Source organism: Chanodichthys erythropterus, chromosome 5, assembly GCF_024489055.1.
Source record: "Chanodichthys erythropterus isolate Z2021 chromosome 5, ASM2448905v1, whole genome shotgun sequence".
Taxonomy (NCBI): domain Eukaryota; kingdom Metazoa; phylum Chordata; class Actinopteri; order Cypriniformes; family Xenocyprididae; genus Chanodichthys; species Chanodichthys erythropterus.
Genome location: NC_090225.1, coordinates 28510370 through 28524948, shown reverse-complemented (window position 1 = coordinate 28524948; position 14579 = coordinate 28510370). Strand labels below are relative to the sequence as shown.

The 14579-nt window shown below is 36.0% G+C and overlaps 1 protein-coding gene across 1 annotated transcript in view; it reads right to left on the bottom strand.

Moving 5' to 3' along the window:
- Positions 1-869: 869 nt before the first annotated feature.
- pkdcca (protein kinase domain containing, cytoplasmic a) overlaps positions 870-14579 on the bottom strand; it is a 38265-nt gene continuing 24555 nt past the window's right edge. Inside the window, exons 5-7 of the mRNA XM_067385439.1 lie at positions 14047-14154; positions 6085-6258; positions 870-1941 (exon numbers count right to left, since the gene is read on the bottom strand). Of these exons, the coding sequence (XP_067241540.1) occupies positions 1847-1941; positions 6085-6258; positions 14047-14154 (377 nt within the window). The 3' untranslated portion in view covers positions 870-1846. The remainder of the gene's footprint in view (positions 1942-6084; positions 6259-14046; positions 14155-14579) is intronic.

Here is a 14579-nt window from a genome sequence, read left to right as displayed (position 1 = left end):
GAGGGAGATTTGAAAATAAGAAAAAGAAAAAAAAAAAACAGCAGAACGAGAAATGAGACAATACAAAAGAGCTCAAAATAATATCACTGGAATGAAGGTTTATGACTGGGCAAGCGCTTTAGGACCCGCGTTTATATTAGAAAAGCTTTCCAGCGCTGGAGATAGCTAAGCAGGAAGGCCTGAAAACAGATGTGGAGGCTGCTTTGATTCCTTCTCATGTAAGTGAAACTGGGTTTTGATTGTGTGGAGCTGCTGTGCTGTTGGCGATTAACAACAAACTCGTTTCTATTTACTCTTGTGTACTGTATGTTCACTTTTTGTGCTTCCTTATCGTTCGTTCATCATCTGCGCTTTATTTTTCTTTATTTTTCAGCTGTGATAAACAGACATCCACTCCCATTGCGTGTGTAACAGCGGCCAGTTAGTGAGAGTTTTGCAATTAAACTACTGCACACTGACCACCGATATAGAATGAGGTGTTTAGCGGCTCACATGCCAGCAGTGATTGGGCCGGGGTTCGAGACCGGCTTGGAGCAGGGTGGTTAGGATTAGAGTGTGAGTTTTGGAGGCGAAAAAAATAAATAAATAAAAATAAAAAGTCAAAAAATTTCTTTCAAAAATAAAATCTTTGAGCATTTTTGAATGGTAGCATAGAGATGCAAATACTGCAGAGATATTGAGAAAATGTTAATTCCTGACAAATGGGTTTTGAAACATTTAATAAAACCTGTATGATATAACCCCTTTAATATTGTTATCAATTTATAATGTTAGTAACAAATGTTCTATGCCCAAAAGTTCATATTTCAGTTTAAGAAATATTTTGCACACAAAAAGACAGTTTTAAGTCACATGACTTTATTTTTCCATATAAAAATATCACTCTCATATACAACACAACCTTAAGACTCATAAGAAAACATGTACATCTCAGTGCTTTCACTGAAAGCAGAAACCTCTTGAACTCCTTCACCTGCCAAGTAATAGATCGACATTTCCTTGGGAAACTTTATCACACCAAGTGGGGATTGCCTGACTAACCACCATCTAATAATCAAGTACCACAATTCACCTCTCAAATGGGTCATTACATTCTGCCATTGAAAATAACAAAAACAAAATCAAAACAGAACATGAAAAGCTTTAATGACAAGAAAAAAAAAAAAAAAAAAAAAAAAAACACTTTATTGTAATAGAAATTTCTAGATTTGTTGCTGATCTGTTTTCAATTTTGATAAAAAAAAAAAAAAAAGATTTCATAATTTAAAAGAGGTGTTTTCATTCGTTAAACCAATAAATTACTTGTTTAGGCTGGTCTAGGTGAACATTTGGACATCAATTGTCATCAAAGAATTTGTTTTACATGAGCAAATATTTGAAAAGATTTCAAAAATCAAAGCAAATGCTTTTAAAAGCTCAACAAATAGACCCTGATTCACGTAGAAGAAAAAGTGCGGGATATCAGAGCAAATAAAGGAGGATTCTGTATGGGCAAAGACAGAAAGAATGACAGATGGAGAGAAAGAAAGAGTGAAAGAAATACTGACAGAAGATCTTATTAAACACACACTGGGACAAGCACAAACAGCCTCTCCGCATCTCTGCCAGATACAAAAACACATTCACAGTCCAATCCCTGCTTCAGAGAGGCAGTATTGCACATAGCTGACAGCTGACCTCCACCTGACCGAGTCTCCAAGAGAAAATCCAACCTCCTGAAAGGTGCTTTCTCTCTAGAGCATCCGCCCCGAACCCTAAGCGACATGCCCTCGGGAAAGACAGCACATGAGCGTCTTCAGAGGGAGCCGATCAGAAGATACTGATGATGATGTCTCGCTCTCTCATCTCAGCTCTCAGCTGCTCCCAGGCGTACGTATGAAAGTTTACCTGGAGCTGCGGTCAAGCTGGATGCTCCGGTTTTGAAGAGCACAAGCTGATGACCTGCAGAGATCAAAACAGGCTGTGAGAGAATGGCCATTTACTGCTACAAAACAGCAGACGAGGATGTGAGAAATATGAAGTGGGAGGAAGAGAAATGTGAGAGCGCTGTGGATCTACACCATCAAGTCTAAAGGTGCGCTCACATTTACCATTGTTCAGCGAATTTTTGTGGGCGAAATTGAGTCATTTCAATAGAAATCATCACGATTGGGAATTTCACATGAGGACAAAGATTGGCGCGCTCAGATTTCACAACCGGTTTAAGTTAATTACAATGATTTATTGCGCTGATCAACAGAAGGCTGCTTGATTTGAAAGTGGCTTCTGTGTGAGCTGTGCTTCATTCACTGCTACACTATTGACAATAGACTGCAAAATTCCACTAATGCGACCACACTTTAATATCATCTAATACGGCTGGATTCTACAAGTTTTGAATAAATTTGAGCCAAAATACTGTAGATTTTGACATGCACAACAAAAGGGACCTAAGGAAAAAAATAAAATAAAAACCTATACCAAAGTCAATTTATTTCATACTAAGTATACTTCAAATCCATTAACATATTTACTGACATATCACTTAAGACTTACTGAAATAAAATTATAATCTTTATTTGGAGTATTCTTTATTGCACAATGCACAGTTCTATATATCATGGCTAAAAAGTGTTTTAATTATTAAGGATTGTATGATGCACAATCTCAGCACTACTTCTGCACAATTACAAAGTACAAAATTAGTTGTTCCAATTTAGCAGACTTTAAGTTTAGTATACCAAAAGTACAATTGCAGGGTATTTTTAAATATGTAAATGTATTTGTAGTATACTTAGCACAATATAAATGTATTTCAAATACATTTTAGTATGTTTTTTCACTCTAGGGTAATCATTTTGACAAATTAAAACTCTTCAATATCTGAGCTCATTTAGACAGTAATGATTTTAAATGGAAAACCTCCTTCTCAGATGTTTCTCATGACAAAAAATAAGCAATAGAACCAGCAAAAAAAGCAATATGTCTCCTCTAAAGTTTCATAAGCAATCTCAAAAATGTCTCACATTCTCCTCAGATTTGATAGGAAGAAGTCTGCAATCAAAAGTCTTCCAAGACCAAATGATCTGAGCTATGCTATCCACGTTTATTTTATAGCTCCATACTTCTTCTATATGTCAGCTATTTGTGTCTAGTTTTATTCCTCCTGAGAACTTTTAGTAGAAACATCTTGTTGAAATCTCCTGAGCTATAAAAAGAGCAACCTCTGGGTCATAAAATGTTCCAGTGGGCTACAAGAACAGATCTGAAGCAGTTGAGAGCCGCCGGTCCACATGCGGTTGTTGTGTGTGGTGATGAGAGCGGGCGTGAGGAGTGTGCGGTCACGGCAGTTAAAAGCCCTCATCAGGAGGACATTCATCAGTTACCAAAGCACGTACATTCACACGAATCCATTAACACTACAACACACTATAGTGGCTCTTTTCCAAAACCTAGTAAGCTGCCTTGCTGTCTACTCTCTAAATAGGCAGCTGTCTCTAAGGCATCCCAACTGAAATGGATCCTCACAAGTGACACACTCTACATAGGCAGCAACTCTGTGTGACATACAAACAGTGCAGACTTGATTCACAGTTGCATTCTGATGTTAGTATGTTGGGTGCTGTGATACTCCAATAGAGTGCATTGGTGTCTGTCCACTTTTTCATCTGAGTCGGCTCCGAAAATACTTTTTCCATTATTTTTTTTTCCCATAGGGAAAAAGTCTTTGTTAAAGCATTATAAGCCATGAATTAAGCTGACCAGCTATGCAAATAGTTTTACCATTTACTGCTCTTTGTAATACTTCTAGTCAGGGCTTGACATTAACATTTTTGCTCACCAGCCACTGTAGCAAGTGGTTTTACAAAGTTACAGCCACTCAGCATTTCCACTGGCCACAATTTTGACATCGAAACCATGGGGAAAAACTTCCATATACATATTTTGGTAACACTTTAGAATAATGGTCCGTCATTAATAAGTAACTATGCAGGAAGTAATGCAGGACTAATGAGTAGTACTACATTAACACTTCAGCTACTACACTGTTAGCCCGGATAAGTTGAATTTACTTAAATTTGAGGAAACTGGTTGCCCTAAAAAAATTAAGTAATGATTAAGTAATGTGAACTTAATAATTCGAGTTCATTTAACTTAAATTGTTTTGTAATATTAATTACTTTGAACTTAAATATACTAGTTGTAATAATTACAATGTACTAAGCAAGTTAACTTGCCACCAATCAATTCATCCATGCCTCCCATCATGCATTGCTGCATGAATAAATTATGAGCTGAATTGTCTTAGTAATTTTCTTTATTCTCACTATTTAAATTTTGCTGTTTTTCTGTGACTTTTTAGTAGCTTGTTTTCTAATGTTCAGAGTTGATCCGTTTATCAGAACATGTTGCTTGTCACCGTCGTTGAGATTCACAGGCTGATTCTTGATGTCTGTATGTGCCTAAAATATAATTTTTTTTTTTTTTTTTAGTGATAAGGACAACTTTAAAAAAAAAAAAAAAATATATATATATATATATATATATATATATATATATATATATATATATATATATATATATATTATAGAAGTTGATCTTCCGCTGTAGAATCACAGTGCTGCTGTAATCAATAATGTAAATCTAACTCAGAGATTAGGCTCTAAATGAGTTCAGTGATTCAGATCAAATAATGATTATGTGAAAACATAACCAACATCACCTGATCATCTTTTAACTTTGCTTGTCTGGTTGGTTTTAATGCAGTTAAAACTGCCCAAACAAAATCTAATATTAAAAAGTTAAGGGTCAAGAGCTCAACTAAAACAAACCCTGACCCTCGATGATGGTAACTTAAAAATTGTGATTTTCTCCTTTGGTGAAAAACTAAAAAGGTAAATGTTAGGAAAAAATGTCTGTAGAACAGCCAAAACAAATGTTCCAACTGCTCATCAACAGCTCCTTGAATTCATACACACCACGACAAAATGGCGTCATTACCTGCCGCAAACCAGTGTGAAGGAGGCGTGGTCAGGAGAAAAACTTCATAATTTAAGTGCATTTAACTTACATTTATTAACACATTCAAATACACCCACAAATTAGTAGAATTTACTTATAAGTAATGCAACCAAACTTAAATATTTTAAGTATATTGTAATTATATTTTTAAGTAAATATAAAATCCGGGCTAAGAGTGTACTATTAACTAATATAGAAACAAGCTTAACTAATCAGTAAGTAATATCAAATTAAGAAGATAGTTCCTTATTAGCTAATCAATAATTACCTAATGAAATGACCATTATTAATAACTATTAAGTAACGAATTGTGAAGAACATTGTTGTGTGTCTGAGACTTAATCAGTCATCATTTTCACTCTATGCAGTAACTAGTAGTGATCTGGACCATTATTTTAAAATGAAAAAGATGTTTTTCACTTTAAAATAATGTTCCTGATCACTAGTATAGTGACTAGGTAACACTTGAGTAATTAGTGATGCATTTTATTCAGAGTAAAAATGATGACTGATTAAGTCTCAGACACACAACAATGTTCTTTACAATTCGTTACTTAATAGTTATTAATAATGGTCATTTCATTAGGTAATTATTGATTAGCTAATAAGGAACTATCTTCTTAATTTGATATTACTTACTGATTAGTTAAGCTTGTTTCTATATTAGTTAATAGTAGTAGCTGAAGTGTTAATGTAGTACTACTCATTAGTCCTGAAAATGAGTATTGGATTTGTTCCAGATATTTCAGTATCGAAATTTGACAACAATAAATTGCACTTAGTTTATTATTTCAGATGCCCTTTTACTAAAATTAAAAATTTGTATATATTATATATATATATATATATATATATATAAATAATTCATCCCACCAAAATGACTTGTAGGAGTGACTGTGTTGCATGCCACTGCTGAAATACACTTGCATTTGGCGGCTGTTAATGTCAAGCCCTGCTTCTAGTTATTTACCTATAGCAGAACAATATCTTAGTTCCGCACTGCAAAATGAGTTGGATAGTTAGTATGAAATGTACTAAGCTGAGCTACACACATTTAAACAGTGCGACACTTTGCAACATTACCCGTCCACGTGCTCTGATTGGTCATGACGAAGGCCCGGCATTGGGCGTGGCTCTCACACACGTCAACAGCTTCATGGACGCTGAAGACTGACAGCAGGCATCCGTCGTGCTGATAGGACGGCCAGCAGCGGTAGTTCTCTGCTGCTATCGAGGCATCTGACACACGTTTATACTCTGTCAAAAAAGAGAAAGTCCTGTAAAAATGCTATTCTTCAAAATACTCTAGTTATAAATATGTGTTATTTATGAGAAACGGCCAGATAGTAAACCACCGACATCCACCAATATAAAGTAGAATTTTATTTTATTTTAATTTTATTGCATTGCAAGTAAGTAAATCTTTCATGTTCAGTGCTTTCTGTCCGAGCTGACAGCCCCCATGACAGCACTGACACACTCCGCTCAATAAATCAAACACATAACAACTGTCCAAGAAAAGCATAGTGTGTGTATGTGTGAGTGCGTAGGAGTTTAACACACAGCGAAACAAACTTCTTCATTGTGTTAACACAGGGGGTGTCTTGTTCTTTGATGGAGTAGGGAGTCTTCAGGCTGTTGTTAGTCAGAGCTTGACATGTGTCTCCTTTATCTATTACTTCCTCAGAAATTCACTCAAACACACACATTTCAAACGCCACTCGGCGTGACCCCGACCACAATAAATGCCTCCGTCACGGGCAGTCACAGTCAGAGGAAGGCCAAGAGAAAGAGAGAAGCAGATAAAAAGAGAAAATGGTAGATAAAAAGAGGGAGACGTGAGGAGTGATGGCCGAAAGAAAATTAAACTAACACGTCCCTCGCACGCATTCATCTGCCCCATCTCTCTCGTTCTGTCATCTATCACTGCGCTGTCAGCTCTTCAACAATGCACTACATCACTGAGCTAAAGAAACCAATGCCATGCTTCCAAACCCACCGAACATTTCTGAAAACAACAAACATTCGGAAAATAAAGGAATGTCCTTATGAAGTTAGTTTAGTTTAGGGTCCGATTCTCACTATTAACTAGTTGCTTATTATCATGAATATTACTAGCATGTACTTATAAAAAACACATATTAATGCCTTATTCTGCATGACCATATTCTACATCCCTTAATCCCAATACCTAAACTTAACAACTACCTTACTAACTATTAATAAGCAGTAATTAGGAGTTTATTGAGCCAAAAGTCATAGTTAATAATTAGTTAATGATGAGAATTGGACCTTAAACTAAAGTGTGTCCATTTTTTTTTAGCACACTTTCACATCATATCTGGATACTTCACTTGTGAGTTTTTTTTTTTCTCAGTACTGTTTCTCATTAGATTATCATTACTGTAATACTGTATTTTTTTTACTATAATTCAATGATTTCATTTGATTTAAATCAGCATAATGCAATAAAACACAGTAAAACATATACTACCATGACATATACATATATAAAAAATATAATAATATATAATATATAATATAATTAATATAAATTAAATAATATTACAATATATTATATATATTACTGTCATAATATTACAGTTAATATATTATAATCATACTAATAATACTAATATCAATAATAATATATTATATTATTTGTGTATTAATATTATTAATATAAATATAATATTACATAGGCATCCCTGTGACACAACAGATGATAAGCGGTTTGAAAAATAGATGGATGGATAATATTACATTTGAACATATTAAACATTGTTATTAAAATGATAAATATAACAATCATTATCATTATAGCATTACAGTAACACAGTAATGAGATTTGTTAGATTACGGAAATGAGAATTAGAGGGGACATATTTAATTGCGATGAATACAAAGTTTTCACAATGTTCTACCAACTTAAACTTTAAAAAAAAAAAAAAAAAAAAAAAAAAAAAAACAACCTCCTGCAATAATAGTGCCTACCAGCATGTCCTAACAAGTAATTTATCTGTTTACACTGAATGTAAATTTGCTGCGTCACAATCATAACCAACAGGAATTAGATAGTGAAATTTCATTTGTCTACAAGTTCTGCCATTTATTGTGTATGGGGGTTAAAAGAGACACATCCTAATCGATCGCCCACTATAATGTCACTCCTGATTATGAAACAGTAAAATCAACTAACGTGTATGGTAGAGACACGAGTTGAGTCCACTCTGAGACGTCAAGAGTAACTAATGAGAACAGACCTCTGTAACGCTGCCAACATTCTCCTCACTACAGCTCTGATGGCCAGATCTTTTAAGTGTGTTTTTTGTCATAAAAATGTGCAGCTGTCTGTTTCTCATCTCGGTCATGTTGTATCAAGTCAACATTACAAGATGTGATTCACATTAACACAACATACTGTTTGTAATACTGAATGTATGACATTACATTACTGAACAAGGGCAGCTGTTCTCTCTCAGATGAGAGAAAGAATATATGTAGCTGTCCGTATGAATTCAACAGCTGCAAGTAGCTCAATTTGGTGAAAACGGGCGCGTAGGAACAACCCGAAAAGTGTGTGTGTGGAAGAGGCACATTATACAGTAAAGTGAATATTAATACCATAATGTCCTGTTTGCCTTTAACTGATTTGCTGAAAGGCAGACTTTGGTAAACAAACATTAACCTTAGTAAGATTTTCCGAATAACATCGACCCAGCTAACAGGGATCATTCTTAGAACATCTAGCAAGGTTATGAACAAACAATCTAATAACATTAATAGAATGTTTGTTCAAAGTTATATAAGTCTCTGGTGTCCCCAAGAAGTTTCAGCTCAAAATCCCCCACAGATCATTTATTATAGCTTGACAAATTTGCCTCTATTTGGGTGTGAGCAAAAACACATTTTTTTGTGTGTGTGTATCCCTTTAAATGCAAATGAGCTGCTGCTCCCCGCCCCCTTTCCAGAAGAGGGCGGAGCTTTAACAGCTCAACAACAACAAAGCTAGAGAATCTCACGCAGCCAAAATGAGGATTGTCAGTAACGGTGTTCAGCCTTACATTGTTCAAACCGGAGTCGACACTGATGGAGACACTCAGGAAGAAGTTACAACTTTTAGACGTTTCTGAATGGTTAGTGGATAAATTGATGTAGTTGCTGTGGAGTTGATTCAACTCATCCACTAGCATGTGCCGTCATGTTCATCTTTTGTGTTGAATTGACCCTCATTTGTGAAGCAGTCCGGCGTAAAATGACGGCATGACAACAACACTCTACTACAACAACTCTTCCTCTTCTCTAAAGCAGCCCAACATGGCCCCGCCCTCTTTGTTGTGTGTTCTCGGGGTGGAGTTTATGTAAATTTTAGGGTTAGTGATGTCACTAACCAAGGAAGAAACTCGTTGTAGTCCCTACCAGCCGTTTGTTGTAGTCCTTAAACAGAGAATTCTTTAGAAGAAAATATCTCTCTTTGCATTGAACTTTGAGCATCGTAACTTTGCAGATGTTGTTTATGATCAAACAGCAACATTACACACTAACTAAAGTTAAAAAAGTCACTTTTCAACCACCCCTTTAATAACATGATTTCCCATTTGCCTTTAACTGATTAGCTGAAAAGGCAGACTTTGTTAAACAGACACTAACCATAAGATTTTGTTCTAATAGTGAAGTTCTTCTAATAACATTAATATAATGTTTGTTCAAAGTTATCTGGTGTTTAATAATGTTCTTAAAGGTTTAGTTCACTTTCAAATTAAAATCTCCTGATAATTTACTCACCCCCATGTCATCCAAGATGTTCATGTCTTTCTTTCTTCAGTCAAAAAGAAATTAAGGTTTTTGATGAAAACATTCCAGGATTTGAAACATTCCTTATAGTGGACTTCAATGGGCACCAAAAGGTTTTAAGGCCATTTGTTTCATTGGAGCTTCAAAGCATTCTACGCGATCCCAGACGAGGAATAAGGGTCTTATCTAGAGAAACCATCACTCATTTTCTAAAAGAAAAAATTAAACTTTTATACATAAATGCTCATCTTGAACTAGCTCTCTTCTTCTCTATTTGAATTCCAGCAGTGTAGATGCTGCTAAGTGTATTACTGCCCTCCACAGGTTAAAGTTTGAACTAAATTGTCGTATACAATATTCTAGTGCAAGTATATAACAATTAGTTCAAACTTTGACCTGTGGAGGGCAGTAATACACTTAGCAGTGTCTACACTGCTGGAATTCTAATAGAGAAGAAGAAGAGAGCTAGTTCAAGATGAGCATTTATGGTTAAAATGTATAAAATTTTATATTTTTCTTTTAGAAAATGAGTGATGGTTTCTCTAGATAAGACCCTTATTCCTCATCTGGGATCGCGCAGAATGCTTTGAAGCTCCAATGAAACTGTCATTCCTTCAACCTTCAACCGTTTGGAGGCCATTGAAGTCCACTATATGGAGAAAAAATGTTCATCAAAAACCTTCATTTCTTTTTGACTGAAGAGAGAAGGACATGGGCATCTTGGATGACATGGGGGTGAGTAAATTATCAGGAATTTGAAAGTGAACTAATCTTTTAAAACAGCACAAAAACATCAGTGATAAATCTTAAATGTTTTTGTTGGACGTTGGTCTGACATTTTTTAAATGTTGCTACTTGTTTCAGAATGTTCAGAGAACATTCAAAAGTAACATTCCCATAATCATTGCAAAATGATAAAATGGAATGTTTACTTTAATAACTGGACGTTTTAAACATTCAGAAATAACATTTTCATAACTTCAGTTGAACATTAGCAAAACGTTCTTAAAACTTCTTATTTTTAATGGAATTTACTTCTCTTCAAAAAGTATCCGAAGACAGCTCTTTGCTAGCGCGCCCGTGACAAGACCCGGCAAGCAAACCTGCATCGCTTACTCATCTAAGATCATCAAACCGAGCTGACGACAGTACTTTGTGATGTTCCTCTTCTTCATGTTAATGCACCGTTAATATGATCGATAAAGACTGTTGAAGGACGGCTTTGATTACACGCCAACCGCTGGCCAACCGCGCTGAAATACAGCTAGTTTTCACAATCCAACCGTGGCTCTTTGACATTGTGCAGTTTGGAAGCAGAATGGCGATGGATACATTGTCAAGTACCGCATGCCTTTGGCAAAATGCTGACAGTGTGGTCATGTATTTGAAAAACGATCCTATAGTAATCCATTTTGTGGACAGGATTTATCGGTATAGAGCTGTCAATATGGCAGTGCTGCACCGCTGTGAGGTTTGTAAATGGTTCTGGATAGTGTCTCAGATAGTTTGGAGAGTTTTACTCATTTTTTATGCTCTTTAAGAAGGTTGTAATGTAAACTCAAGGCCTCATTCACAGCACTGCGACAATGGGCCTGATAAAAGGAGAAGAGCCTTTAAAAGACCCGAGCTAACTGTGTGCTACCATAAATGTCGGAATCTCTGAGTCTCATTTTCCCTCTCTCGCTCTTCAGGGATATGGCTGGATGGGCTTTACTGACGTGATTCACTGTTTCTCCTCGAAAGTAAGGCTTTGAATGAAGGTCACTGGGCAAGCTGCCTCCGATGAGATCTTTCTGATGAGTAAGTGTAGTGGGATCGTGGAGAGGGAGGGCCGTACGCACGCGGCAACTAAGTAGAGCAAGAAGCCAGTAAATAAGAGCAACTATTAGACTCTTTATTGCCCTAATTAATGCTTTATGGAGCTCCCGCTTTCTTTGAATGTTCCTGTAAGACGCAGGAGAAATGAGAGAGAAGGTGATGCAGTCAGCCAGAGGCATGCTGGGCTTTTAATGTGTGTTGGGCAGGAGTGAATTCCGTAGGGAAGCCCTGTCTGTATCCATGCAAACCCACGGTGCTGCCAGGGGACCCTGTTTTACAAGAATATCGCAAACACCAGGCAGAGCAGAGAAGTGTCCAGTCAAAATACCGCACGCTGGACTAGAATGGAGAATATGAAGGCCTGTTCACAAGAATATGACAGGAACTTTTTAAATATTAGCCGATCATGTTTATTCCCCATTATCCAGAGAGTAGAATGATTGATATATTGCAGAAAGATATATAAAATACTTAATCATGACAAATAAGATGTTTACAATTTGCTTTATTTAAATGAACACTTACACTACCGGTAAAAAGTTTGAAGTAAACAAGATTTTAATATTCTCTTCTGCTCACCAAGGCTGCATTTGTAAAAAAAAAACAAACAGTAAAAACAGTAATATTATGAAATACTTTTCTGTTTTAATATGTTTTATAATGTAATTTATTCCTGAATTTTCAGCATCATTACTCCAGTCTTCAGTGCTTCAGAAATCATTCTAATATGCTGATTTGCAGCTCAAAACATTTATTATTATTATTAATCAATGTTGAAGACAGTTGTGCTGCTTCATATTTTTGTGGATATTTTTTTTTAAGGATTCTTTTGATGAATAGGAAGAACAACATTTATTTTAAATAGAAATCTTTTGTGACATTATGAATGTCTTTACTGTGACTTTCGATCAATTTAAAGTGTCCTTGCTGATAAAAAAGTATTAATTAAAATCCCTTTGAACTAGTGTATTTTACACATTTACTCAAAACTGATCACTTCTAAATAGCCAATCGACTAATAATCTAAAAATGACCAAATATCAGCCCAGTTGTTATTGTGAGATGACTTAAATATTTGAAACAGTTCTCAAACCATTCTCATAAAATTGCACAGAATGGTTATCATCAAGAATAATAATAAAAAAAAAGACCTAGTCTGCAAATAAGTGATGGAATAAAATAATATTTTTTAAAACTGGCATGAAGCGTGATTTTTCTAGTTAGTTATAGTTAAATGCTGAAATTATAGGCTTGAAGCAGCACTGTTGTACGGTTTGTGCTTTACAGCAAAGACAGCTGATGGTGCAATCAGAGTAGAAGGAGTTAAATGTCTCTGGAGAAGATTAATGCTTTCATCAGTCAACAAGTGTCTGCTTTAGACTGCCAATGGAGCATGGAGAAGAGCAGGAGGGATAGCAAAGAAAGAAAAAGAGAATAGGGACAAAATGGTAAAAATGGGTGGAGCGAGTAGGAAGAAGACAGAGTTGTTTCTCAGTGCAGAAATGGATGTTTTGTCCATCAGGCCAGTAAGCAGGCCCTCTGTTCGCCAGTTATATAAACTCTAATCTTCTAAATCTCCTCTCATTTGTCCTTACATGCACACACAAATTCTCCCTCTCTCTCTCTCTACACTGACTGAACAACTGGTTAATTCTGGGGAGATTTGAGGAAACTCATTCACTGCCAGGATTCTGCTGCCTTCTAGTCATTTCAGAATGATCGTATTTACGAGATGAGCACATGAACACCACCACAATTACCGGTGGGAAACCCAGGCTTTTCTTTGAGCACAGCTCTTAGACTTTTGTGCTGCTTAGTATTTTGTCCTGTTTTCCAGGACTAAGCATTCTTAATTCAAGATCCTTTTACTTTAGAAGCCAAATTAATTAAGATATTAAGTCTTGTTTTTTTAGTAAGTACTTTAGTAAGTTTTTGCTTAAACATTAAATCTGAATGCATTACTCTGTGAATGCTAAGTTAGGTATCTTACAAAGCAGCATATTTTTCCTTCCTTCCATTTTGAACCGTTCACACAGAATGCGTTTTTCCATTCCAATGCACTACTTTTCCATTGTTTTTCTATGTAAACGCGCTAGACGGACGTCTATGATCGTTGTGCTCGCTTCTTCAGTCTGTTAAAATAATTTTTTAACTTTTAAAACTTTAAAAAAACGCTTCTCGAGAACTTGCGTTTTTTTCCCATTTCACTGCCCGCGTCTCGCGTTTTTTTTAAAGCAAAAAAGCGTTCTGTGTGGACGAGCCCTTAGAAGTGTGCCCATGATGCCTTAAAATGCTGTCTAGCTAGGCTTTGGAACAGAGCTGGAGTAAGAGCTGTCTTTGCGAAATTAGCATCTAAGCTTTGGTCATTTGAATATGTTCAGTAATGACAAAGGTCAAGGTGTTTTGGTATCTGTCTGGGTTTGGGTCACTCACCGGTTTTGTGTCTCTCCGTGTTATTCTTGAGGTAATGTCCATTCCTGTAGATATCCAGCACTTTTTCGAGGTGAACCAGAGTCTCGTCGGTGCCCCATATCAGCTCTCCTGAAACACATTCATACAGCATAAACAACTCAACTATTAGCGCTTTACATTCTGTCATAAAGAAAACATGCCTACAGAGTGATGCTGAAGTGGGTGTTTCGTGACACTGGGAGAGAAAGATAGAATCGAAGCTGGGCCACCCACGCTACCCGCGGCTTCACGGACTGTTGTGTCCCAGAAAAACAGATTTCAAACGCTATCTGACATGCCATTATACTGATGAACATGGTGATAGGGTGCATAAGGAAAGGAATTAAGGCCAGAGACAAAAGGCTTGCTGGGAGGGACAGAAAGAGAAATGTTGGGATGTGAAGAGAAGGAATGTTTGTAGAGGATGTTAGAACAAACTTATTCTCCTCTATAAAAAGTAGTCAACAATTATTCAGTTTATTAGAATATACACCATCTAGTACACTCAATTTTTA